At 41.2% G+C, this 27,697-nt stretch overlaps 1 protein-coding gene across 7 annotated transcripts; it reads right to left on the minus strand.

Annotated features, from left to right (window-relative positions):
* Nucleotides 1–14,644: 14,644 nt before the first annotated feature.
* On the minus strand, nt 14,645–27,670 carry LOC140334227 (acyl-coenzyme A amino acid N-acyltransferase 1-like). 7 transcript variants are annotated; one of them, XM_072416443.1, is made up of 6 exons: nt 25,028–27,669; nt 24,329–24,435; nt 23,986–24,066; nt 20,479–20,953; nt 16,393–16,595; nt 14,645–15,301 (listed from the first exon to the last, which is right to left on the minus strand). In XM_072416443.1, the coding sequence occupies exons 4-6, from the start codon at nt 20,939–20,941 to the stop codon at nt 14,705–14,707; spliced, it is 1,263 nt and encodes a 420-aa protein (XP_072272544.1). In that variant the 5' UTR covers nt 20,942–20,953; nt 23,986–24,066; nt 24,329–24,435; nt 25,028–27,669; the 3' UTR covers nt 14,645–14,704. The 7 variants fall into 7 exon arrangements, with proteins under 7 accessions (XP_072272544.1, XP_072272547.1, XP_072272548.1 ...); XM_072416446.1 differs by lacking the exon at nt 24,329–24,435; XM_072416447.1 differs by lacking the exon at nt 23,986–24,066.
* Between the last annotated feature and the right edge of the window lie 27 nt (nt 27,671–27,697).

Raw genomic sequence — 27,697 nt, forward strand, 5'->3', positions numbered from 1 at the left:
TTTTGCCTGCTAGAGAATTACCTGTGCAGGTTAAAAATTGGCATACAGTCATTTGACATCCTAATGAAATGAACCTAATGGGCCTCATATGTGAATATTTTTAGGCATTAAATGTATGTACTCCTTTAAGCTTGGTTCATTCATTTGCTTTACATATTTAATTAAAAAAAAAAAACCTACATTAATCCATCTCTGTTTAGTTGATTTTCATACCTTATTTTGCTGTGAGCATGGTAAATGTTTATGCATGAACTCAAGTATCTCTTTCCAGATGCTTTCTTTGGCTCTGCAGTGAGGAACAAGCTCCCCTTCCCAACATACTGGAAGTGGAAAAAAAGGGGTTTGTGACACGGAACAATGGGGGAAACTGGGGGGCTCCAGAAGGTGTCCAGCACCAAGGTAACTTCGTAAATATACTGTAAGGAACTTACCCATCCTGCGAGCCCGCGGTGTCCCTGGGGGTCCCAGCCACAGAGGGAGACGCCGCTCTAGCAGGCAGCATGGCCGAGGCTGCTGCTCTGCTCGCAGCTTGTCTCTCTCTGCAGGCGGAGGGATCCGTCCTGGCCAAACTACTGTTCAGCCAGGCAGCATCCCTTCAGATATGGTTACTCAAGATCCTGCTCTCAGCACTCCTTTGCATGTGCAAAGTAGTGCACGTCCTAGGGGTGCTGTGGGAAGAGGTGCGCGTGCTACAATGCGACCCTCCTGTACCCCCCGAGGGCGTGGCACTCGGCTGCCTCGCCCCGGGGCGGGACGTAGTTAGTTTGAATTCCCTGCGGCCAATCAGCCGCAGGGGATTCAGTGAGTCTCCTATCAGACGGCGCCAGGTGGCGCAAGGTCATTGGTCACTCTGGCCATTTAAGGAGAGCCTGTCCTGTACACCATTGCCCGATATAAGCCTCTGTTAACACAGTGTGCTTGGGTGCATCCTTGTGTTGGTTAAGTTTACCTGCTTTCTGTCATCTCCATAGTGACCTGGCCTGAAGTTGACTCTGCTTGAACTCTGCCTGCCCTGAACTCGGATTGTTACTGACCATTCTGCCTGCTGCCAGCCCTGACCTCGGATTGTTCCTTGACCTGTCTTTGCCTTACCCTTTTGTACTTTGCTTGTTTGGACTTAACCCTTGCTGTGCTTTATGACACTGAATAAAGCCTGATTGAAGGAGATCTGGAGTTGGTTGTGGTTTGTGTGCCCAGGCGCATTACATATACATCCTTTTTTCCCATTATAGTGTGCTCTAGCTTAGCGGTCGCCAACCGGTGGTCTGTGGCTCTTGCCGGTGTGCCCCCAAGTGGGGTCAGGAGAGGGAACCCGCTGGGAGGGAGCACCAGCCAGAGCCACTGACCATGTCCCCCGTACAGATCACAGGCTCAGGAAAGTGGGCCGGTTGCGTCTCTGAACACAACCGGCCCACTCTCCCATCGCAGGTCTGAGTGGGCAGGTTTTGGCATCATGACGTCACTAAAGGAGAAGTTTTTTCCCCTTTGAGTGACACCCAGCTACTCGCGCATGCCCAGTCTAGAGCTGGAAAACTTAGTGGTCCGTCGGCTCTAGCTAATGACTCATTGCCAAAAAGTAAGCTGTTACAAACCTAGTCATTTTCTCCTACCAGAAAGAGAATGGGACCTTGGGCTCTGTCCACTGGAGTTAAGGAATTTTGGTGTTCAGGTTTTCTCGGATCTTCCATCAATCCAGAGAAAACAGTTTCTCTCTCTGTGATCAGCATTCTTTCTACATGATATGGGGTTCCAGGAATGATAATATTTCTGTAGCTGATGGTATGTACATTGATTGCATTGTGTCCATTGACACAAATTGTCACAGCCACTTGGGCCATAAAGGATCCAATTGCCAAGGCTGACTATGTTCCTTTGCAAAAAGCAATTACCCCTATTTTATCTACATACCCTGTGGTATGATACAAGGGTCTTGGTTGTATCTTAAAGTAAGCCCGTAATATTGTTACATTTTACCCAAGGCCACGGTTAGTTAGTTTATTGTTAATAATCTTTTTTTTTTACTAATCTAGTATCCGTTGCCTATAGATTTCCTTCTTACGGGACGCCATCTCCTAAGTGTTCCAGTGGAGATGTTGTACTGACACCTGACTCTTTTGCGTCCTCCACCCTCTCCCTACCCTACACTACAATTATAGTAAAAATAGGGTAGTTTTTTGGATCATAGCGAAATTTTGTATAAGCCTCACGAAACAGTGTTAACGTAGCCCCCTTTTCCAGGAAATTCTCAAGATTTGAGATGAAGGGAAGCTTTTTGAATAGTACCTTTGTTTTTTCCTCATGATGTAGCTATGTTTTTTCTCCTATACTGTACATTTCTGTACTAACTCTGTTTGTATGGTTTCAATTACTACCTTTTTAATAAAAAGTAGTTTAACAAAATGCAGTGATAATATTTGTGTAATAATGTTTTTCATATGCAGTTCACCCAAGCAGGAGTTTTTGCATATATATATGAAGGTGGTGTTTGTTTTTTACAAAGCAGATCTTCACTATGCGTTAATCTAGTGCACCTGGAGGCAACCTGAAGTCACCAAGCAAGATCTCTTACTCAGCAATATTTTCCAACGTATGGCTGACCAGTACCCACTAAGTAATGTGTACTAAGCAAAGGGGACCATACTAACTTACAGCATTAGGTAAGAGTATATGATGTTGTTTTAGCTCTTTTGCTGGCAAACATTTTTTTTCATCAACATACTAAGCTGTTTTTCATTTTCATCAAATATGAACATTTACCTAAAATCCCCCAATTATTTAGTATATAAAGAAAATAGATAAGTGAGTCTGGACCTATAAAAACATATCTGTATTGGCAGCTCCCATATTTCTATATTTTGTAGGTACAATGTAGCTGTAAAATATTACATTTTATATTGCATCTAGAAACTTACCTGCCTCTTCTCCTGCAACACAGAAATGCTGAATGTTTGAAATACAGGAATGTTAGAAGTTCTTGTGTGCTAAAGACAACATTCAAACTATTTGATTTTTTGAAAACTTCTCTTCTTACCTAAAACCAGGATGTTTGCAGGCCTCGCAAACAAACACAAACAAACACAACTGATGCTTGAGGTATAAAATGCTAAATGGCAAAACAAGCTGATGTTTAATGCTGAACTCAAGGCTAACAGATAACTACACAGAAGAAATTCTTACACAGATGAGAGCTGTTTTACCAGCCAAAGGATTTGTGTTTTTGGTTTATCCAGGCTAAAGAAATGGACATGGCACAGCCAAAAGGCACAGGCCTGTCTAAGTGAGAAGACCTGATTTTTTTATCCTGCAATTAGGTAACATTTACAGGGCTTTTCCCTCTCCTCAACCTGTGACTGGACAGTGAAAGGAGAAAAAGTAGACTGATTGTCCCACCTCTGGGTCACTCTGCTCTCTCTATGTATATGCATGTTCTGTGTTAGCACATGGGCACTACAACACAGCTTCTTCTGCCTCTTCTTCTTCTATTGCGAGTTCTTTTATACAGGGAATGCAGGGGAAAAGCTACTTTCGCTGTAGAGATCCTTTACTGCTTGCATGTAAAAATGCATTTAATTCTGTCCACTATATAAATACAGAACTAAATTAATATATGTCTTTTTTTAGTTTACCTAGAGTGTGAATTAAATGTAAACACATCACTGCACTCCATATACACCTGCTAGGTTTGCATATTCAACCTTTGCACTGTTCCACCTCTCTGTCCCTCTGGATAATTTTTGCACAGATTCAGGATGCGGGCCTTGTGTTTGACACCTATATGCTAAATGGAAACAGTGGATACATATTGAACAATCCTTTACCACAATACCCATGACCGTGTTACCATGGAGTGATGATCCAATACCATCCTACCTGCATGAGCACCCAACCATCGGGGCCATCCTAACAGTGTTTCAAAACATTTCTACCCAACCAGAGATATCGCCCAAGCATTTACCCTATATTTGGCAGTCAAAAGCAGGCATTACATACCCAGGCTTCCAGGTCATAGGCGACCTGTGGGCTAAACATGTCGTTTTCTTCCTTCAGGAATGGTCTTGGCCACCCCCAACCTAACTGAGATAGGTTCATCTGATGCATACCACGCACTGGGTTTCTGGAGAACCCATCAACTTTGCTGCTTCTTTCACTCCCTCAAGAGTTTACACAATTTTTGCAGGCTACTTACAGAGTTCGAAAAATTATGTGTAGACCAAGGCCCTGTACACCACTTCATCTCCATACTTTATTCTGAAATTATTGTTCCTGCTGCAGAGTTTACACCGCCGTACATTTAGAAATGGGTGCTAAGGCAAATTAGGGTGTTCCCTTCACCTACTATCTGTAATCTTCCCTGTAATACCCTTTTTGTAATAAAACAAGAAAAATATTGAAACTGTGAATTCACTGAGGTGTATGAAATCAGATTGCACATATTATTGTATGAGGAAAACCGATTGCCAAGTTTTTAGTGATAAGTTCTTTAGGGTCCAATAATTGTTTGCCTCTACCTCTGTTAATGACACTTCTTTGTATTATTGGATTACTGCTGTTTCATGTTGTTGTAGCACTCGGTCTGCTTTATGATGATCCAGATCGGTCAGAAGCTGCTCTCATTTTCTTGCGCCAGGGACACAGAACTGCGGAGAAGTATTGTGCTGAGTTTCACCGGTGGTCTGCTGACTCGCAGTGGAACCATTTCGCTATCCGTTCCGGCTAGGACTGTCTGAGAAGATTAAAGTGCACTATCCTCCACTGTCTGGATGCTGCCATGCAGCTGGCAATCAAAATTGACGCCTCCGGGAATGTCGCCAGGAACGTGCAGCACAGTTTCCACAAGCTTCTTTACCTGTTGTTAACCCACCAGAGGCTAATGAACCTTCAGGAGAACCTATGGAGACTAATTGGTCTAAATTGCCATTCTCCGAGTGTGCACGCCGCCATGCACAAAATGTATGTCTGTTTTGTGAAGAAATAACTGTCCTCTCAAAACACCCAAAAGCCTTGGTCTAGGGAATGGTGGGAAGGATTCCCCAGACCATTCATTCAGCACCTCCTCTAAAAAGGTTACATTCACAGTACAGCTCTTCTTCCCTGACCAGCTATGACTATTTGGGCTGAGGCCCACCTGTATTCTGGTGCCGCAGCCAACTTCATAGATCAGAGCTTTGTTTCTAAGCAACGGATTCCTCTGGTAACCCTGGAAAAGCTCATTCCGATTTCAGTGGACAATGGTACAGTAATTCCTGAGCCCATTTGTTTCAGGACCCAGCCACTATCCTTATAGGTAGGTGCCCTCCTTTTGAAACTCTGGAATTTCTGGTAATGCCCAAGCTTGTCAACCAACTCCTTCCTGGCATGCCATGGCTTCGCCAACACTCTCCAGTGATAGACTGGGTTTCTGGAGACATTCTGTCCTAGAGTTCTAGCTGTTTTCACCACTGTATTCAGAGGATTGAACCTGCATGTTCTGCTTGCCTGACTGAGACTGCACCTTTGCCTGGCCTTCCTGACCCCTACAAAGATTTTATGGACGTTTTTTCTAAGCGAAAGGCCAAGACCCTGCCACCTCATCGTCCTTATGACTGCTCCATTGAGTTCTTACCTGACCAGGCCATGTTTGAATATATTATGGAGAACCTCCAAAGGAGTTTCATTGGCATGTCCACCTCACCTGCTGGCCCTGGTTTCTTCTTTGTAGGAAAGAAGGATGGGTCCCTGCGTCCACAAGGGCTAAAAGCGATTCAAAGATTTCTTGACTTCACCAATTACTATCGGCAGTTACTCTTCCATTGTGGCTCCCATCACAGCCCTCACCAAGAAGGGGGCCAACTGCAAGGTGTGGCCTAAGGAGGCTCTCCAGGCCTTCGAGGTCTTGAAGCAGGCCTTCACATCAGCTCCTGTCTTATTGCACCCTGACCCAAGAAAGCCATTCTTTCTTGAGGTTGATGCCTCTGCTGTGGGGGTAGGAGCTGTTCTCTCCCAGCAAAGCACCTCTGGCAAATTGCAATCCTCTGGCTTCTTCTCGAGGAAGTTTTTGCCCGCTGAAAGGAATTACACTATAGGGGATCGAGAACTACTGGCTGTGAAGCTTGCATTGGAGGAATGGTGGCATCTTCTTGAGGAAGCACTCTTCCCTGTTACGATTTACACAGATCACAGGAAGCTCCTGTACCTCCAAACTGCCCAAACACTTAATCCACGGCAAGTTCGCTGGGCCCTATTCTTCTCTAGATTTGATTTCACACTTACCTTTCACCCTGGGACCAAGAATACTAAAGCAGATGCCTTGTCTTGTTCCTTTGATTCCGAGGATACTGAACCGGAACCTTCACTTATCATTGATCCTTCCAGAATTCTCTTGGCTGCCCCTGTACTCTTGCTTCCTGGAAAACAATTTGTAAAAAGGTCTCTCCGTCCCCGTATTCTTGCATGGGGGCATAATGCTAAGGTTGCCAGTCACCAAGGGCTGCAAAAAACCTTTGACTTCATTCCACACCTGTATTGGTGGCCAACCTTACGGCAAGATGTTAAAGACTTCATTGCCGCCTGCTCCAATTGTGCTCAAAATAAAGTTCCAAGAAGGTTACCATCTGGTCCACTTCTTCCTCTGCCTGTACCTAAGTGTCCTTGGACCCATATCTCCATGGACTTTATCACAGACCTACCTCCATCTAATGGTTGCACAGTTATTTGGGTTGTAGTGGATCGTTTTTCCAAGATGGCTCATTTCATTCCAATGAAAGGGGTTCCCTTAGCTCCAGCTTTGGCAAAAATCTTCCTCCAGGAAATGTTCCGTCTACATGGTCTTCCCTCCAGCATAGTCTCGGATCAAGGAGTTCAGTTAACATCTCGTTTTTGGAGGGCCCTATGTCATCTGTTGGAGATTCAGCTGGACTTCTCTTCTGCCTACCATCCACAGTCCAATGGTCAGATTGAAAGAGTCAATCAATGCCTGGAACAATTTCTCCGTCTCTATGTATCAGCCAGGCACGAGAATTGGAGTGAACTACTTCCTTGGGCTGAGTTTGCTCATAATAGTTGTGTCAGTGAATCTACTGGTTTCAGCCCTTTCTTCCCCACCTATGGGTGTCTACCCAAAGTACCTCCTCCCATTCCGCCCGATTCAGAGGTTCCGGCCACCGCAGAAGTCAGAGCCAGCTTCCACAAAACTTGGGAAGATGCTCAGAAGGCATTGCATAAATCCTCTCTTTGCCACCAGAAGTGGGCAGATAAAAAGAGGAGCCCTGCCCCTAGATTTGCGCTGGGAGACAAGGTCTGGCGCTCTACTAAACATATACGTCTGCAGGTCCCATCTCCCAAACTTGCTCCCCGTTTTATTGGACCCTTCTTCGACTAATCAGGTGACCTATAAGTTGCGACTGCCTTCCACTCTTCGAATTCCCAACTCTTTTCATGTGTCTCTCCGTAAACCGCTCATTCTCAACCGTTATTCCTGCAAATCCCCTTCTCCTGCTTCTGTCCATGTGGATTCTGAGGAAGAGTTTAAAGTGGTCCGTGGCAAGCTGCAATATCTCATCCATTGGAGAGGCTATGGTCCTGAAGAACGATCTTGGGTATCTTGACCTGGGACTTGGCTTGGATGGTGGTTCAAGGAGGACTACCCCTGAGAACTTTTATGCATGCCAGAAACTTATGTAGGTACAGGCACTGCCCTTTCTGCGTCATCGAAGAGGAAACGGCTTTACATGTCTTCTGGCAGTGCCCTACGCCCAAGCCGTGTTGAAGACACTGGAACAGAAGCTGAGCCAATTCGTCCCGAGAACGTCCATCACATACTGCGCTATGTTGGCAGCCAAATCTCGCTTAGTGTCGTACCCCTGGAGTGGCGAACCCGTGGTACCCTAAACTCACTAAGATGTCCATTGAGGACTGCCGGAAACTCGCCCTCAGTCAGCTCAGTCTGCTTCGGGACTGTGAATGAGCTCCTCCACCACCCTCCAACCCCACCACCAACGCACAGCCCATTCCTATTATATGTATATAATATGTTTAGAAGTATGTACAAGCTCAAATAGACCTTTGGAGCTCTTTAGGATTGTATAGTTGTTGTATATAAAGTTTATGCTGGTAATCTGTTGGGGTATGGCGGATCATGCAAGACGTGGGAGATGGGCCATTGCCTCGCACCTCACCTCAGGCATCACACCGCAGTGTGCAGGTTGAATGTATTTATTTGCGAGTATGTTGAGGGGAATTATAATGTAGTGTATTGTGCGCTGCGTCGCATTTCCATGTTTCAATGTACCCTGATTGTATTACTTTGTTTACGTGATGAATAAAGTTTCTTATTCAATAAAAATAATTGGAAGGTCAACTAATCAGCCAATATGTTGATGGGGAGGTCTAACTTGAAGCAGTCTTAGGCAGAGGTCCATTGGAGGGCTAACCATAGGCTTCCCTCCATCCATTGAAAGTCTCTGGTTGTTTCTCATGACTGTGGGCTGCGAGGCAATGTGAGGGGCTGTACAGTAGGCTGGGCTTGTACAATAGACTTGTTTCATTTGGCTTGGCCAATGGGGCCTTAGCACAGGGCATGGGGGGTGGTAGGTGGGCAGAAAAGGCGGTGGGTTCAAGTGGCATTTGGCTGGCTGCAAGCAGGTAGGTGTAATGTTCACAAGCCACATAGGCAGGTTGGTAGGAGGTGATGTAAGTGTACCTTACAACCTATCTCACCTTCCACTGCAGACCATCCAATGAGTCCCCAGATTTAGAGCTGCCCAGTTTTTTTTTAACATAGAATATTGTACAATTTTGGATTTTAGCTCAAAGTGACCCTAAACGCCCCACATATTAAATACAATTTCTAAAAGCTGACCCCCTGCACAAAAACATGGCAGATTTTAATGTCACATGATATTTCTGCTGTCTGTGGACATTGAGTTCATGGGTTCAAAACCCACCATGTTCAAGTACATGTTCTTCCTGTGTTCCACACCTACAAAGATGGTAAATCCCATTAACATGCAAATATCAACAAGCGACAAATTCAAATGATAGGCAGATACTGCAGTGATATTCACCAGGCTTCACAAATCTGCACAAGGCAGGGACATTCACCAGTAGCAGGTTCCATAGAGACAGTGACACTACTTTCCCACATTACTTTTTTACACATGCAAAATAGGCAGCCAGATAGGCAGAGGACTCCATCACAAGAGCACAAACCCTTGTAACCTCTTTGTCCATTCCCCAGTTCTTATGGAAAGTCAGGAGACAAACAGATTTAGTTTCCAAGCCCACTACATCCCATAGGATCTGGGACAGGTGGATGGTAAGTTCTTCACAGGTACCTTGGATTGTCCCACAAGGCTCCTGCAAACCTTTCACAAACAACTCATGCAGATTGGACAGCCTTAAAAGACCCCATAGCTTAGCATCTCCCATTGCAGTCTAATACCTGTTGGCAGTTAACCCAATATTGAATGAAATTTTTATTTAATCAGTAAAAGTGTCGCTTTTTATCTCCCACCTCTACAAATATGCATAGATGATCTTTCAAAATTGTTTTGGGGAAATACAATCTACCTGATCCTGTGCTTTTTATTCAACCAATCACAATGCTCAGTTAACTAAAAACATGCATGCTGCAAGTGCTTATGGCTAATGTGCAATGTAATCTCAGTTCTTTGCTTAACTTAAACTTTTTTTGGATGGAAAACAATTTTAAAGACCAAAGACCTGCATGATGAAAAAAAAAAATGACAATGGCCGCAATGTGGATTGTACACAAGCTCCCCCTCGCTCGGTGGGAAGGGAGGATGCAATGGTACATGGAGTAGCGTTGTTTCTAAGGAAGGCTTGGCTAATGGTTTTATAGTTACACAGCACATAGGGTGGGTAGTAGGTGGGCAGCTTCAGTAGGTAATAAGCATTGCATTGTGTTCATATTAGTTGGCTGACTGTAAGCAGATAGGTATAATGTATACAAGCCTCATAGTTAGGTTGGTAGGATGTGAGGTAAGTGTATATTACAACCTATCTCACCTTCCACTGCAGGTCCCCTTAAATATAAGCTGCCCCATTATTTTTAACATATAACAACATATTATAGAGTTTATGTGACAAAAGGGTGTTGAAAGAAGCATGGAGGAATGAAATTGTTGTACCTGAGTGTTGAAATTTTATAGAACTTTTCATGGCAATCCAGAAGTTAGTCTCTCGTTGACACATATACTATCAACTGAATTTATATACCTTGAATTTCCTCCCACTACTAGGAGAATTCAAAACGAAATTTGATCAATGGGATAAAAATCAGCTGTCATGGTTGGACTGCTGTAATGTGATAAAAATGGTGCTACTGCCTAAACTACTATATGTAATGTAGGCACTACTAATCAAGGTACCCACACTTACTTCCACAACTTGAAAACTGTTTTCATGAAATTTATTTGGTCCCGTAAAAGGCCTGGGATCTGCTTCAAAATGTTATACTTGACTAAAGGACAAGGTTGGTGGGAGTACTGTATCCTTCACTTTACTATGCAGCAGTTCATTTAGGTAGCGTGATAGAGTGATTACGACATGCTAGAGCAGGGGTGTCAAACTCTGGTCCCCGGGCCAAATCTGGTCCGGCATGACCTTTTTTTTGGCCCCCAAAAGAATTCGTTATATGAATTGCAGCTGGCCCACCGCTACTGCAATCCGTAGTAACGGTGGGCCAGCTGCAATTCATATTAAGCTGCTGTTCTCTTGTACGCAAGTACAATGCTGCTACTACAATTCCCTGCATCACTCGTGTCTCTAGACCAGCGGCCTCTCTGCTTATGCGTAGACCCCGCATTTTAATGATGCAAGTGATGCTGGGAATTGTGGTAGCGGCATCACACGTGTCTATTGAACAGCAGCCTATACGTGGACCCCACAGAGTTTATGCTGACAGGTAAACTCAATAATCAGGAATTATCAGGATTATTATTATGAGGAATTATCATAGAGCTATTGGTATATTAATTGTTTTACTGCGCCAGAGAATGCAATGTGAAACCAAAATGAATGCAGCAATTCAATTGGTTTCACATTGCATTCTCTGGCAAAGTAAAAGAAATAATCTCAATAAGAAGAAACAAGAACACATGGGAAGAGCATGCAGTAATATGCAGTGGATAATTAAAATCAATCCACTGCATAATACTGCATGTTCTTTTCATGTGTTCTTGTTTCTTCTTATTGAGGTTGTTTTTTTCAATAAATTTCAAGTTTGGCCCATGACTTGGTCTAGGTTTTCAATTTTGGCCCTCTGTGTATTTCAGTTTGACACCCCTGTGCTAGAGATTAAACTAAGCCAAGCTCGTCAAAAGCACAAAGGTCAATGGCACAGCCAGCGAGAAACACAAACTTTATTTCTTTTTTTTGGTTTAATAACTACAGCTATGCTCTCCAATACCAGGCAGAAAGATAAGCAATCTAAAATCTTCTCTATGTGGCAACTTCTCAGCATTGCAGGAAATGGAACAATTACTTTGCTCTTTGGAAAAGATCAGACTGTTACTGTGACACATTAATGAAATGAATTTCAGAATCTCCCTCTTTACCCAAAGAACAAAAAGAGCAGAAAAGTCCTACAAGTTTAGTTAGTCACTGCTTTGTCTACATGTTGCCATAATATTAGGCCTGCTTTAGTGAAAGCTTGCATCAAAAGATCAGCTTCGGGTCATGGTTATTCATTTTTTAAACCTCTTTAGCTAATACAGTTTTTGCATTCAGTTTGGCAAAAAAAACAAACCAATCTGCATGACCAAACACCTGACGTGTTATAATATACATGAACCGTAATCCTCTGTTCCTATGTACATAATATGCCAATATATACAAATAGGATTTACGTTAATTTCCTTGATGTTGGTTTGCTTTACTGAGATATGGACGTATCTGTATATGTGTTTCATCCCCTATAACACTTATTTGGACTTCTTTTAACCCCCTACTGCTTCCTACTGTTGTATCTGTTATCGTCAGAAAAACCCCTAAAAAAAAAGTATTGCACATGATAGACATTAACAGCATTACTTAACTAGAATGGTATTACAGTCATTGCTACCCAAATTTGACTAGCTAGTCCTAGGAGGGGTATCAGGAGATATCATCATTATTTTGCAGGCAGCAGAAAACTTCTCTCTTCCCCAGCATGGAAAATGGTGAGGAATAAAGTACATACATCCCCATTTTTCACTTTAAGGCAGAACTAAAACTCTATTTTGATAAATTGTGATCAGGCAGGCCATATTTGCAGTGAAGGGATTCAGTGAATCATGTTCTCAGTATTTGGTTTGATCCCCATGTGCACCAACTAAACATTTGTGGTAACTGTTCAATAGTCGAGTCGAGGAATTTTAGTCAATTGTTCCATACAGAACAGCTTCAGCTTCTGTATGTTAGTGGATTCCTTACCCGCTCAATGGATGTGCCCAAAACTAACATTTTCTTTTATAAAAATAGGAAACTAGGTAAACTTCCGTACTACACAATAACCACAACTGCCCACAACTTCATGGTACGGGTTCATTATTAGAACAGATTCACACAGTCCTACTAGTCCAGAATATACGCAGCCAAAGAAATTTTCGGCTGGCTGCTGGGCCAAGGCATCTGAGAGTTCTTGCACTTGTAGGACCTGAAACTGATTGTCATTGCAGCATCATTTGTAGATTTTCCATTGGTTACAGATGCTGAGTCTTTTTTTCTTCCCATTGAAAACAGAGAATTTACCTTTTCACTGATGCAGGGGTATTTTTACATAAGTTTATGCCCCTAACCTACACCCATATTGTTTGCAGCAGCACTTGTATCACCATGCTATATTTTTGTTCTGCGTAGCGCAGGATATAGAGACACCCAAGACAAGTAAATAGGGGCAGCAACATCATTCCCATAGATGCTACAACCCACCTTAATTTACTTCTATGTGATTGTGTAGGTGACACTTGAATAAACAATTATGTGCATTTTGCTATTTATTTATTATAATACAATACATAGCAAAATGATGGAATCACTATTCCTCTAGGACAGGGGTCAGCAACCTTTACTATCAAAAGAGCCATTTTGCCTCCTCTTCCACTAAAGAAAAATAGTCTGGAGCTGCAAAACATAACACAGTTTATAAACTTTTAAAAGTTTTAATATTTTTTTAATTTTACCTGTTACAAGTGTGCATGTGTAGGCCTACTTTGAAATAAATTAAACACTGAACTATGCCCCTAGAAGCCTCCAGCTTCTAACGTATCATCCTGTTACATTAGCTGGAGGCTTCTAATGTAACAGTTGTAACAGTAATGTACATTAGCTGGAGGCTTCTAATGTAACAGGGTAGATTTTTTTGATAGGCAGAGTTCTTTATGTTCTGACGATGCCTTAGCGATGAAATTTTAAGGGGTGTTAGCCACAGGTGTCCCTCATTTGCAGCTTTAATTTTGTTCACCTGTACCCCCCAATCTTGAGTAATTGGGGTTCAGGTGCTAGAAGCCTCCAGCAATGTGTAACAGGGTAGATTATTTTGACGGGCAGAGTTCTTTATTTTCTGACAATGCCTTAGCGATTCAATTGTAGGTGGTGTTAGCCATAAGAGTCCCCCACTTGCACCTCTATTTTGGTCACCTGTACCGCCTCCCCCCGTTCCAGAGAAATTGGGGTTCAGATGCTAGATGCTTCCAGCAATGTGTAACAGGGTAGATTTTTTTGATAGGCAGAGTTTTTATGAATTTTTAGGAGGTGTTAGCCACAGGTGTCCCGTACTTGCACCTCAAATTTTTTTCACCTGTACCCCCGTTTCCAGATAAATTGGGGTTTAGGTGCTAGAAGCCTCCAACAATGTGTAACAGGGTAGGGGTTTTTTGATGGGTGGAGTTTTTAGGAGGTGTTAGCCACAGGTGTCCCCCACTTGCACCTCTAATTTTGTTCACCTGTACCCCCTTCCTGTTCCAGAGAAATTGGGGTTCAGGTGCCTCCAGCAATGTGTAACGGTAGATTGTTTTGATGGGCAGAGTTCTTTATGTTCTGATAGCCTAACAATTAAATTTTAGGGGGTGTTAGTCACAGGTGTCCCCCACTTGCACCTACATTTTTGGTTTTGTACATCTCCCCATTCCAGAGGAATTGGGGTTCAAAGGAGGGGGATGTCATTGTACACACCCATTTGTACACGCCCCGTGGTAGATTTATTTCACTGGTAGATTTTTTTTCATTAGAACACCGGATAGGGAATCCCCCTCCTCCGCAGTGTCTTGGGAGGAAGGGGATCCCCCATCAGAGATCTCCCCCCGGCAGGCGAAGGGAGCCACAACAAGGAGGCTGAAGAGCCGCAGGTTGCAGACCCCTGCTCTAGGATGTTCATTCAGCTGTGAACTTGCTGTTTTGTCCCGCATTAAAGTTCACTTTGATGATTATTTAATATTATTTCAAGGATGCTGATGTGGCTATGACTTATGTTACAATCTTCAATATATTCCAAAGAGAAAATAGTTTCTGCAGTCAGGTTGTCCCCTAAAAGAGAATCGCCAGTTTATAGTGTCATACTGTTCCTGATAAAAACATCAGAGGACTTTGTGCATGCATCTTTATACAGGTAAATGTAAAGTTTTTGATTACTGCGCTACTCAATGGCAATTATAAATTCACACAGGACACAGATTTACCTTTTATTTCTTTAGTAGAAAAAGTTTTTCCAAAAAGAACAAACAATTTTTCATAGCTTATTCCGCCTTGAACATGGTACATTTTTACGCAGAAAGTCCAGGGTCTCTATCCAGCATTCTTCCTGGGCTCTGCAGTGCGGCAGAAGTTCTCCTCCCCAGGTCAATGGAAGTGGAAAGAATGAAGAAAGGGACACAGGGCAAAAGGGGGAACCAGGGGGCTCTAATAGGTGGCCAGCTGCAGGGAAGCTCCGTAAATACACATCCTTCTTGCCAAATTTGTTTGCTCTAGCCAATGCTTCCTTGGCAAAAAACAGGCTGTCATAATTCTGGTCATTTTCACCCACCAAGAAGAGTATAGGCCCTCGAGCCCTCTCCACTGGATATAAAGAATCCTGGTATTCAGGCTTTCTTGGATCTGTCATTGCATGGGAGAGGCAGATGGCTCCCCTGTCTGTGACTACCATTCTCTCTGTCTGATAGGGAATTCCATGAATAAGGAGATCACCATAGCTGAGAGTGTTGCCATTGACAGCATTGGTGCCATTGATACAGATAGTAGCAGCCACCTGGGGCAAAAATGTTCCCATTGCTAAGCCCATCTCTGCTCCTTTACATATAGCAATAACTCCAACTCCTTCTCCAGAAACCTAGGACACAAACATAGTTATAATAATAATAAAAAAAAAACAAATAGGCTCATTGTAAGAAGTCTAAGTAGCTAAAACACCCTTGCCTTGCAACATTGAAGTCCTGGACCTAACAACATAGATTTTCATATATTTAGTATGTTTAGAAGAAGAGAAGAAGGAAGGGGCAAAGTGGACCAGAGAGTGGACCCGAGGGTAGCACTGTGAGGAGTAAGGCTGGTAAGAGGGAAGCACAGTGAACCAGAGGGTAGGGTAGGTGGGGAGTGAAGTATTGAGAGCAAGAAGTAAGGTGGGTCAGTGGGGGCAATTGTGTGCAAAGGAAATATTAAATAAAAGTAAAACTGGTTGGGAAAGTCCAATGTTTTCCCAGCTTTGCTGACTACAGAACTTGAGGTTTGACAGCATACCAGAATTCTATTTTCATGGAGTTAGTATGTCTTTTCCTAGCTTTTGGGTTACCACATCATCAGGGTGTTTAGTACAATTCAGTCATCTATTCCAGGTGTAAGTATAAGATGGGCAGACAGAACTGGTGAAGATGGCAGGTGTATATAAAAAAATATGTATCAATCCCGCATGGGAAGAGTTAAATATCAGGCTGACTGCGAGGGATAACATAAACTTTCTGAATGGAATGAATCCAGAAATTAGGAAGAAGTCATTGCTAAAATCCAGAAGCCCTGGTTAGCCTGCTATGATTACTCCTGTGCTGCCAAATTGTTACTGACTCAATAAGTTACTAAGTCATGAAGGTAAGGAAGGTACAAGTCTGTTTAGTTAGAGCAGTTTCTGTTTACACTGTGCCATCAAAACCATATTCCTTAATGGCTATACAGGAATGGCCCATTGTGTTAGTATCACCAGGCCTTTGCACTGATGAAAAAATACCCTGTATGGTTACTGTATTATTTTCATTGACAAGAAAATGAAACATGTATTTCTTTAAAAAAAAATATCCTAAGCACCTTTAGGCCCTTGAACCAGCCATAGCCAACTCCTATTTTTATTAGCATCTTCCCTCTACAAAGTAAATACTTGTGTAGTTAAGAAGTAAGACAGTAAGGATTTATGTGTTTTATCACTAAACATACTTTTGGATGGTTACACAGAAACTGTGCAGCCTCTTCAAAGTATTTCAGATCCACGGCTCCCAGAAATCCTGGCAAATCTTCATAAGCAAAATAGGCCAAGGCAAGAGAAGCGAACCCACGACTGGCCAGGAGGGCGCTTCTGAACTCCAGGAGACCTCCGACACCGCCAAACATGTCAATGACTCCAGGGAAAGGACCTTCGCCTGTAAAATAAGAGTAACAATCACTGAACGTGTCAAGAGGTTCAAGGATGTTTCATGTATTTTGTATTTTCATAAACATAAACTAATAAAGTATGTGACTTTATGGCTGAGAATTTACTGCTTGACTATTTATATGTTAAAGGGGTCATAGAATCTGATATGCCTGGCCAAAAAAGTTAGCCAGCTGACTACCTCATTGTAATGAATGACCAGCTTTTTCCCCATCAATTAATTTTTTTCTTTCCTGATGGCACACTATATTCCCGGATGACAATGCCAGGAATTCATCTGACTCAGAATTGTGAGTGGTGGAGGGAACATTAGGCATTATTTTTAGACATAGATTAAGTTCAGATGTTTACCCCGTTGAGAAACTTTGGGATGTGCTGAAGCTGACCTTATACAGTAGTTTAACTCCCTAATCATCAACACAAGATCTTGATGAAAATTAATTAATGCAACTATGGAAATAAACGTTGTGACATTGCATAGGCTTTTTGAAATGATACCACTGTGAATGTGTGCTATGTTTAAAGCTAAGGGTGGTCCAATTAGATATTGGCATGTGTAACCTTTTTGACCAGGCAGTGTACTTTTCATGTTAGGTGCATGCATGCTACAATGTAATGTTGTGTAATAGAAACCCTTATAGGTATTTGCTGCCTCTCCCAGAGATCACAAACTCCCCCTGAAAGGTCTATATGAACTTTTTTCTACCCAAGGTCAGCAACTACTTCTTGAACTGACACACCAGTTAGAGATGACACAGCCACGGAGAATCCTGGTTTGTTCATAGAATTCCTCTTGCCAAAAAGCTAGAGAACACAACAAAAATTTTCCTTCTGCCTTTAAGACTAAACACATAACAACCCAATTTTTCTGCCTCGTTGGAAGTCTGAGTACACTTTGTAGAATTTGCAGTTTGGCAAACTGCTACTGCCCTTCTCTTGTCTCTATAGGATTATATAGACTGATCTGACATTCCCTTGTGGGAGTCTTCCAGGTTAATGAGGTTTAATGGCAGTAATTGATTCCCACAAGGGAATGTTTCCAGGAATATCAGATTCCCTGTTTTATACCTAGAGCCCTTAAAATTCATGTCAAGCCAAGAACAGTTTATCTAGTTTTAGAAAGGTCTTAATCGCTATCCTGAGCTCTATTGTGCTAGGCATACATAGCTATTTTATCCCAATGGTATATTTAATCAATATTGCAAATTATTTAAAAAAAATGTTCCTTTGCAATAAATTATAACTATTTAATGTACAATCAACTTGTTAGATTATTGACCTGAGTAAGATTTTTTAACCAGCCTAGCTCATCAACATTACAAAGATCAATGGCACAGAAGAAATTTTGTATCAAGATATTGTGGTATATATAAATATATATTTATATATATATATATATATATATATATATATGGTATTAATAATAAAATGGAGCAAAACTAAAAAATGCAACCAGGCAAGTTGACTTGATCACAGTTTTTTACCTACCCTCACCTGTCCTAGTTCCACTGTGGATGCCACCATGGTTCTCTTCCAGGTTCCGGTTTTGATTGGCCAGGCTAGAGTGACGTAACTTCATTCATTCCCAACAGGCCAGAGGAATGCAAGGATACACACGCAGCTCAGTGTATGTTCCAAAAAGGGTTGCGAACAGGCAGTAAATTATTTATTAATCATTTATTTATTAAATGATTTATTGCAGAAAGGACCCCGCCTGTCATTTTTACAATAAAATACTGCCAGCCCAAAATTTTTAGTTTTGGAACTATAGTTCTACCTTATGAAAATTTCATGTCCCATGATTCCTTGCATTGTGTAGCATGGATGGGGATGATTACACAACAAGGTGGTTGCTAGTAATGATTTTATGAACTGTAGCCACGAGCATTAGAGATATGCAGTTCTCTGCGAGGTATATAAGGTATTGTTGTGGACTGTAAGTAAACTACTTGTTCTGCATGTGGGTTCCTAGAACACATGGCAGTGAAATGCGCAGCTGGTTGGAGATGCGATTTGTGCAATGGGACAGATCACCCTTTAAATATCATGTCCGTTGAGGAAGTGGGAGACCAGCACGGAGTAAAAAAGAAATGAGGAAAATACCAAGTTTTTCCCAAGTCTGGTGGGAGTAAGGAGCAGGTTCCTAAAGGGAAGAAGCAAGTACCCAGGAAGGAATCAGTATAGGAGCAGGAAACAACATCGGAAGACAGCCGAAAAGAAGAGATGAAAATCAAGGCAAGTGTGGAAGTAAAGAGGGAAGCCAAAGTGGACCCAACACCACCACCAAAAGTAAATGTTACAGAGGGGGATGTGGCAAAATTGGTGCAAGATCAGATGAGGAAAAAATGATTTGGTAATGCACAAGTCTGTACTGCTAGACTTGGAAGAGTTAAAATCCTGCAGGAACAACTGAGGGTATAATTTGAGTGGGCAGACCCTGGTCATCTGTGGATATGGTTGGATAAGTGCAAAAGTATGGTCGGGGCAGCAAATGTGTTGAAATGGTTGCACACCCTGAAATGGCTTTGTGAGGTCATTGAGAAAAGAGATTTGAACAAAGACATTATTTGGTGTTACTTTCTCTTTTATCAGGAAATGGAGGTATCCGGAACATTTTTGAGGACTGTCCAGATAGGGATAGGTTGGAGCCTTGTTATAAGCGCCTGGTATGGGAGAGAAATAGGCTGTAATGTTTTTGTAAACTGTCCTATGTGAGTGTTTTATGTAGATACAGATGGTATTGAATTTTCTGTTTGTAAAATAGTCTTATGAAGTTTTTACCTCTAAAATGTATTTGTGTTTATTAGGAGATTGTTTTTGCTTTCATTGACACTTTAAACTAGCTACAGGTATTAGATAAATCATGCCCATGCAAGCAATGCACCAAAAGATAATATCCATAGATCAGTGATTTTCAACCACTGTGCCGCGGCACACTAGTGTGCCATGAGGGATCTTTAGGTGTACCGTGGGAAATTATCCAATTACCATTGTCGAGTGTCTGTGCTGTAGTGACTGGCAGAGTAATGTAATACTCTTCCATGTCAGTGGGTGGCAGTAGGTAACATAGTTTTCTTGTTCATTCTTAGAGACAAAAGAATTAGCTACAGAGTGTCATTTTGTAACATTTTTGATTTGTGGTGTGCCGCAGGATTTTTTCAATGTAAAAAAATGTGCCGTGGCTCAAAAAAGTTGAAAAACACTGCCATAGATAAGTATAGATAGATAAAGTAACCATATTCAAACATATTGCCCAAGTACTTTATTAGGCAAATTGTGCTATTAAATTGGTATGCACCCTTCGAAGAGTCTGATTCCAGCTCATAATTAACATATATTACTGGTCAAAAAAATGTGGGTTTTTTGGAACCATTTCTAGGAAGATATATCCCAATATAAAATTTCATGGAAGTTCTACTATGGGAGTTCTTAAGAAAGTAGCTTTTTTGGTTGTGAAACGCATAGAAAAGATCAGGTTTCTGGTTGTAACAAGTTCATTATGGTTATAGACAACAAGAGACATACATAATTGACCAGAAACATGGGGTGCATTTTTGAGGACACTATTTGAATTAATTAGCAACATTTAGGAGCAACCATATGTTATGCTAATAATGTGATGATAAATATATTTTAATGTTTGTAAAAAAAATTATAGAAATTATAAATTGTGATATATCTTATTCTTCATAGAAAACACGATTTTTTTGTATAAATCGACCTATATTGCCAAAGTGTTGGTTTATACGCTGAACAGAAAGCTACTGTACTAATCTGAAGCCAATCAAAGTAATTCTTTAGTAAAAGTCCCACACTCTTCCTAGAATATTCTCCTTAGAAACACTTGATACCAGATGGATTGGTTTGCTTACCTGGTGGTAGAAAGAGAGTTCCCCGGATTCTCCCTTCTCGTATCTGCACTCTCTTGACATGAGGACTGGCATACCATCTTTCTACAACTTTAGTTACAATAGGAGGCTCTTCTGGTAATGGGGTGATTTCAATTCCACAGTAGATCTCAAGGTGAACATAAAATGGACTTCCCTTTACATCACGTTTTATCAACCTTAAAAAGGGGGTAACTGGCTTCAGAGCCCAGAAGAGTCCCATTGGATGAACACCATAGAAGTCTCCCCCAGTGGCTGGTGTACTCTCAAGATCTATCTTCCCAACATCATCAGTTTTATAGAAGGCTCGGGAGTAAAAGATTTCCCCCTTTTCATCTTTCAGCCATGCTCTTAATGTGATTATTTCTTGTGGTGGGAGACCCCAGGCTTGGATCCTCACCGGCTCATCCACAAGTGCCACCTCCGGTGAGACTGAGAGGCCAATCATTGCTGAAAGTCTCTAGAAGAACAAAACCAACATTAAATGAAAGATGATCTTCACCATTGAATATGGCTCTAGGTTACCATATACAGTATAATATACAATGATGGTTTGAATGCATTTTGGGTGGTGGAATGGACCTAACTGCCCTGATGATGTTTTTGCCCCTGTGCCAACAGCTTTTAGACATCTCCAGCACTCCTAGAGATGATGTCGCCCTGATTTCATCATGGCTGTCCTGCAGATTATTGCACCTCTGATGTCTCCCAACAGCCTGTCATTCATGGTAACTGCTAACACTTTCTTTTCTTGTTCTGTTTTGGTCATCAGTCAAGTCCCTCGGCAGCCACTAGCACTATGCAGTGTACAGAGTTCTAGAACAGGCAATGTACTACAGAAAAACCTGTGATACTCTAATGGCAACTGATAGATCTACATGATAGCACTAAATAACTTCAGAGACTTATAGCTAAGCTAACCCAATGTCTAATTTGAATACAAGTATGGCATGTAGTGTACCTTACTGTTATAAGTGATGAGACGTGGGGAGGCCATTTTTGTAGGTATATACACAACATTCTAGAGTTGTAGTAATTTACACGCAAAAAAAAAAAAGCATTCTGCAATCTTTTGTGGTAATGTACATAATTTTAAATGACATCCCAAGGCAGTCTGTCTGCCATTTTCTATGATGGGTTACATTAAACCTAGAACAGACAATAGTAAAAGCTGTCTGAACTGTAATTCTTACTTTAGAGAAGTTCCAATTCACTTTTATTTATTCTGATTTATAAGAATAGGAAATAACGGAAGACCTCTCTAATAAGGACAAATGGAAAAAAGTAACAGACAGCATATGCATTTTGTATTCATTGCTTGACCAATGGCCTGAGCACTGAAATGGACAAACAACATGGTTTACATGAGTGCATTTTCACTTGTTCCATTATTAGGGCACATTCAGTAAAGGTATTTCTCCCATGGTGTGAGTGTCAGCGTGAAAGGCTGTTGTTGGCTGGAAAAAGGTGGTAAAGCACAAAGGTGTATGGCCTAGGGGAGGAAAAAAAAGCATAAATCTAGCAGGGGGGAGTAATTATATTTGGCCTTCCTGGAGTTTTGCTTTAAAGTGGGCCTAGACAACAATAACCTTTAGACAGTGTGACTGGTCAGCTGTGAATGTGATCTAGCACTTAGGTTCTGTAGCTTCTTATTTACTTTGTTATCCATTTTAAAGTGATGTATGAGTGCAAGGAAACCACCGTATTAGACTGTAGGAGTGTAAGGTATCACTGGGCATTGTTTCCTTTACTTAGACACAGCCCCCTGAAGACTGGGAAGGTCTTTGATAATGTCAGAGTCCTAATAGTCTCCTATAGGTATGATACCAAGGTGCTGTCACATATCAGGAAATGCTCTGATGCTTGCAATCAGGAATTTTATTCTATGGGCTTAGGGTTCATGAACCAGCACTGTCACATTAAAATGTTAAAAGTAAATCCATGTTACACACAATACTTTAGATTGTAGGTTTAGGTCCATAAAAAGTAAATCAGAAAGGAAACTAGATTTTTCTGAAAAAGTACAAAATACAGACTTTTTTTTTACTGGCATGTCCAGACTGCCAGCTGCAATTTAGTAATATAGTTTTATAGTTTTCAAAAGCTATGCTTTCTACCTGTAACGGAGTGGCTTAGGCCTCTACGGTATTAAATATATCCTTTACCATGCGAATATCATCACAGAACTTTCACCCACATTTCACACACACAATTTTCCAGTTAAATTCAATTAGATTACATTTAACTTTCTGCCCAGAAACCAACAAAAGTCTCACAGAAGTTGTTCTTTTAGGAACTCAGAAGTTCCTAAATATCTCTCACAAGTACCTTTTTCGCTTTACTTTTTGCTACTTTGTATTGGTAACTTTGTCACCAGTGGGTGAATTTTTCCTCACGTACTTTTCTGTCTGAAATCTGTCTAATAGGCCAAGGTTGTGATTACTCTTACACATGAATGGGAACAGCTTCTAACTCACTTGGAGGGACTATTTTTTTAGAACCCTTTCTTTGTCCCTTCTTCTGCCTTTGTCATAATTTTTGGATGAAGTATAGACTACCAAGAAGAAGGTACTATTTATAAAAATATTGTTCTACATGAAAAGTTCATCCAATCTCATCCAAGTTATTGCTTGCCTTTAACTGACACTATCTTGGGGCCCTATTTCTACTCCTGACACCATCAATGGGGCACTCTCTCTACCGCTCACAACAATAGAGCACTACTCCTGCTGCTGACACCAACAATGGAGCACTATTACCCCCAGTTACACCATTAATGGAGTGCTAATACTTCCATTGACACCAACAATGGAAGACTATTACCCCCTGTTAAATCATTGATGGGGTACCATACCTTCCACTTACACTAATGATGTGGCAATTTCTTCCCTGATGCAATCAATTGGTCATTATTCTTCATTCTACTAATCAGCAAAATTATGCATTTTTTTAAATCCCATTGACCACCCTAAGCATTGTCTATTTCCACTGATGATGGGGCTTTTTCTGCTTAACATATGCCAGTCTTGCCCCCTAAAGTCTAAGGGACAAAGAACTGGTCCTTTGGTTAGAACATTTGAAAACCCCCAATTTATTATATGTAAAGACCATTATAAAAAATTATAAAATTCCCAGTATGAGCATCTGAAGGAGTGTCAGGGGTTTGCCTTTGCATATGTACAAGGTGCTAAAAGGTGCCCCCTTTCTTAAAATCTTCTTCTTCCACTTCTTCTTAGAAAATTCGGAGCTGTTGACCATTCGAGAAGATAACTGCAGATGTAGTAAAACAACTTTCCCAAACTTTTTAACAAGAGGAACCCTTAAAATAAATTTCATGACCTCAGGGAACCCCCTCTATAATTACTATATCCACAGCTCTCAGTATATTAGTGTAGGGCTTAGTGGGAAGAAAACCTCTTCCATTGCCCGTCAATGGGAAGAATGTCACCCTTACAGACTGCCACCAAGATCATTGGTATCACTAAAACTAACCTGAGATGAAAAAGTTGCTGGTTGCTCAATGAACTGCTAGCAACCTTTGAAGAAAGTCCACAGAACTCTGATTGAGAAACGCTGTAGTAAAAGGAGATAAAATGTTGCCGAAAAGAGAATAAATACAATGATTTGCTTTTGGCACATATTCCTCTATTATACAACAAATATGACAATTATTAACACATGTTTTTTTCCTATACAAACATGCTCCAAGGCTTTGCTTATGTTGTGACGTAGCAATGGACCAAACCCACAGAGTTATGTAAAGTGCATGTGTTACACACATATATACAAAGCAAACAGATTACCATATACTTTACAGGCAAAAATAAAACCTTACCTGACCATAAGATTATTTTCTTGCAGTATTGCTCAGCAAGTAACACACAGAAGTAGAATCCAAGCACAATGTTTGGTGTGTCTGGGGACAAGAAATCCTTCTGTGTACTGAAATTGGAGAGAAGGAAGGTGGAGCAACAACACAGGCCAAGGATTGTATTTAAAGGGAACCTTTTCCTAAATTTAATAGCAAAGATACCAAGCCACTGACTTGTAACATCAGATAACATAGAAGTGAATTTCGTCTTATTAATTGAGTTAACTTTATTTATCCAATCACAAGCCACTAAAAATCCTTTTTTTTTTTTTTTTTGATTGCACATTTAGTTTGTTTCCCTCTCATTCAATCTAAACAATGAGTTGATTGCAGCAGCATATTTTTTAACATTTATCTTCCTCTGCGGTGCAGGATATAGGGACACCCAGGGAAGCTGAACATGTGAATACGGGCTGCAACATCAGATCCCATAGATCCTGCACCCCATTTCACTACATGTTATGTGCAAGTGATACTTTACTATACAATTATGTGTATTGTGCTATTTGTTCCAACAAATGCATAGCAAACCTAATCTGACCTCTGTACTGATCTACAAACTAACCATCAGAGATAAAGATTAAAAACAAACAAAAGTGCCTGTAATAATTCACAATTTAAAAGTGATAAACACATCAAATAAATATAAGATCTAACAGTTACCTTCTTTGTGTGTACGCTGGTTCAGAAATAGAACCTGCTGCAAACTGCAAGGAGAAGTATATTGCAGAATGGCAAACACAGCCAAGGGATCTTTAACCTTCAGGGCAAACGTCACTGCATGTTTCAAACACAGGCAGGTACAAAGAGCCAACCAATCTGCAGTTATAAAAAAAAGCTGAACAAGACACAAGAACCAGTTGTATATTTCTTTTTATATGGAATGCCCAATCTTTCATATAACTATTAATAAAGTTGGGAAGGGATAAAGTCCCCTGTCTGGGTTTTGTTGCTGCATGTATCCACAATTCACTCTTACCTTTGGTCCTGTGAACATTGTTGTCGGTACAGAAACTAAAGGGGAATCCTAACAAGCGTTCCAAAAGAACCAGGAAGTAAGGGGGAATCTTCCAATAGGTACACCTGTTCTGGTCTAAAAAGAGATTTACCCTCACTTTGGAGCGATTTCCTATTCCTATTGTGCAGAGCAGCGGCACAATCAGCCATGTTTAACACTCAATCCTGCAGGATTGTAATGTGGATTATAATCCACTTCCTTGTAATGTGGCAAGAAATTTCACAAAGGCTCTTGGCATTTTTAGAGTAAGAGAATTTACCTCAACATGTAAGAGGGAGGGTTAGGGCAATAGGGTGTCCGATACAGGCAGGTATAGCAGGTAATGGCAGTCAGACCAGAATGCTAACCTACAGAATTTTTGCAGAACTCATTATTTATGACTGGTAGTTAGAGAAAAAAATCTTCCTGAAGTTAAAGTCCCCATGGAAGTGACAATTCACAATTGAAACACACACATTTCCAGGTCCTGTCACTTTCACCTACACAACATCTCCAAAATTCACCTCTACCTGTCCCCAGAGACCACCAAACTTCTTGTATTATCATCTCTTGTTTGGACTACTGTAACCTCCTCCTCTCTGGTATTCCTCTCACCCAACTCTCTCCTCTACAATCTATTATGAATGCTGCAGCCAGACTCATCCATCCTTCCCACCGCTCCTCCTCTGCTGCCTCTTTTTGTGATTCTCTTCATTGGCTTCCATTTCAATTCAGAATCAAATTCAAGCTCCTGTGCTTTGCCTTCAAATCCCTCCACAGCTCTTGTCTCACTTACCTTTTGACCTGGTAAAAAAATACCCCGTAGCCGCTCTCTTTGCTCCTCCAATGACCTACTAATGACTTCCTCACTCATAACCTCATCACGCGCACAGCTCCAAGACCTTTCCAGAGCTGCTCCAACTCTCTGGAATGGTCTTCCTCGTCCTATTCGGCTTGCTCCTACTTTCTGCTCATTTAAAAGAGCTCTCAAAACCCATTTTATAAACTTGCCTACCCATCTTCTTCTGTCTTTTGAAACTGTCACTACTTCCCACCACTACATATCTCCCATCCTATTGTGTGTTACTTCCCCCGCCTCCTAGATTGAAAGCTCTTCAGGGCAGGGTCCTCTCCTCCTGTGTCACAGTCTGAATTCATCATTTGCATTCTCTATTTAATGTACATATATGCATAATATGTTGGCACTATATAAATCCTGTTTATTATTAATAATAATAATAATAATAATAATATTAATAGTAATAATAATAATAATAATAAAACAGGCTCCTGTCCTGAATGAAGTTTCTTATGGATCCCTTCTTGAAGTTACACTGGGAACCAGGCGCTGGGGCTTTAGGACATCCATGGCGAGGTTCCCACTTCTCTCCTAGTTTCAGTTCTCCACACCTTTACCCTGTTTGAGTTGCCCATCCCATAGTGCACCAAATGTCCCCCTAGGTTCAACAGAAAAATGAGTCAGGGAAGTAATTGTTTCCCACTTTGCTAAGGCAGTGTTCCTCCCCTGGAACAGAAGGTAGCCAACAATCACTCCTTAGGGAAAGCAGAATCTAGAATAATCTATAGGAGCAGCATGCTGGGTCACAGGTTCGAATCCTCGACAGGGCTCTATCTGCATGGAGTTTGCAGGTTCTCCTCCCCCCTTCCAAAAACATTCTATTTGGTTAAATGGCTTCCTCACAAAATTGTCCCTAGACTGTATTAATAACAGGACTATGGTAGGGACATTAGATTGTGAGCTCCTTTGAGAGACAGCTAGTGACATGACTATGGACTTTGTACAGCGCTGTGTATTATGTCAGCGCTATATAAATACTGTATAATAAAAATCCAGCATATTCTAAGTTAACCCTCCAAGGGGACATTGATACTAAAGTGGCACTACATGTGTCTATGAACTGACAAGTGGAAAGAGCAGAATAAATTATTCCCCTGCAGTTTTTTTCTGCCACAATGTACTCTGCTTGATGGTCAGAATCATTCTGGACCTACATCAGCCTGTTAATGGACATGAGTTCAGGGATGAGCTCACTGCTGCTTTTTCCTTCTATCTGCATGTTTCTTGTTAGCACATTGAATGAATGGCAAAGGAGAGGCAAAGCAGGACTACCTATATTGTAAATCGGGATTTTCAAGGTACCAAACTGTTAAATTTTAAAAAACAAATTTTTATTTTACAAAATATTAAAACATACTATTTAGCATATAAATTTGCACATAGACCATGCTAATGTCAAAAATCAATCATAAGAAATAGCTTTGTTCAAACAATGTCTTCTGATGCTTTTAATAAAGATGAGTAATCAAAAGGAGTG

Source organism: Pyxicephalus adspersus, chromosome 6, assembly GCF_032062135.1.
Source record: "Pyxicephalus adspersus chromosome 6, UCB_Pads_2.0, whole genome shotgun sequence".
Lineage (NCBI taxonomy): Eukaryota > Metazoa > Chordata > Amphibia > Anura > Pyxicephalidae > Pyxicephalus > Pyxicephalus adspersus.

What these genes read in the sequence shown, in the direction of transcription:
- LOC140334227 (XM_072416450.1), bottom strand. Translation starts at nt 20,941, where the DNA reads ATGATTGGCCTCTCAGTCTCACCGGAGGTGGCACTTGTGGATGAGCCG. An exon ending in AACTCTCTTTCTACCACCAG is followed by an intron (nt 16,596 to 20,478) that starts GTAAGCAAACCA and finishes CTTATTTTACAG; the next exon opens with GCGAAGGTCCTTTCCCTGGA. An exon ending in TTCTGTGTAACCATCCAAAA is followed by an intron (nt 15,302 to 16,392) that starts GTATGTTTAGTG and finishes TTTGTGTCCTAG; the next exon opens with GTTTCTGGAGAAGGAGTTGG.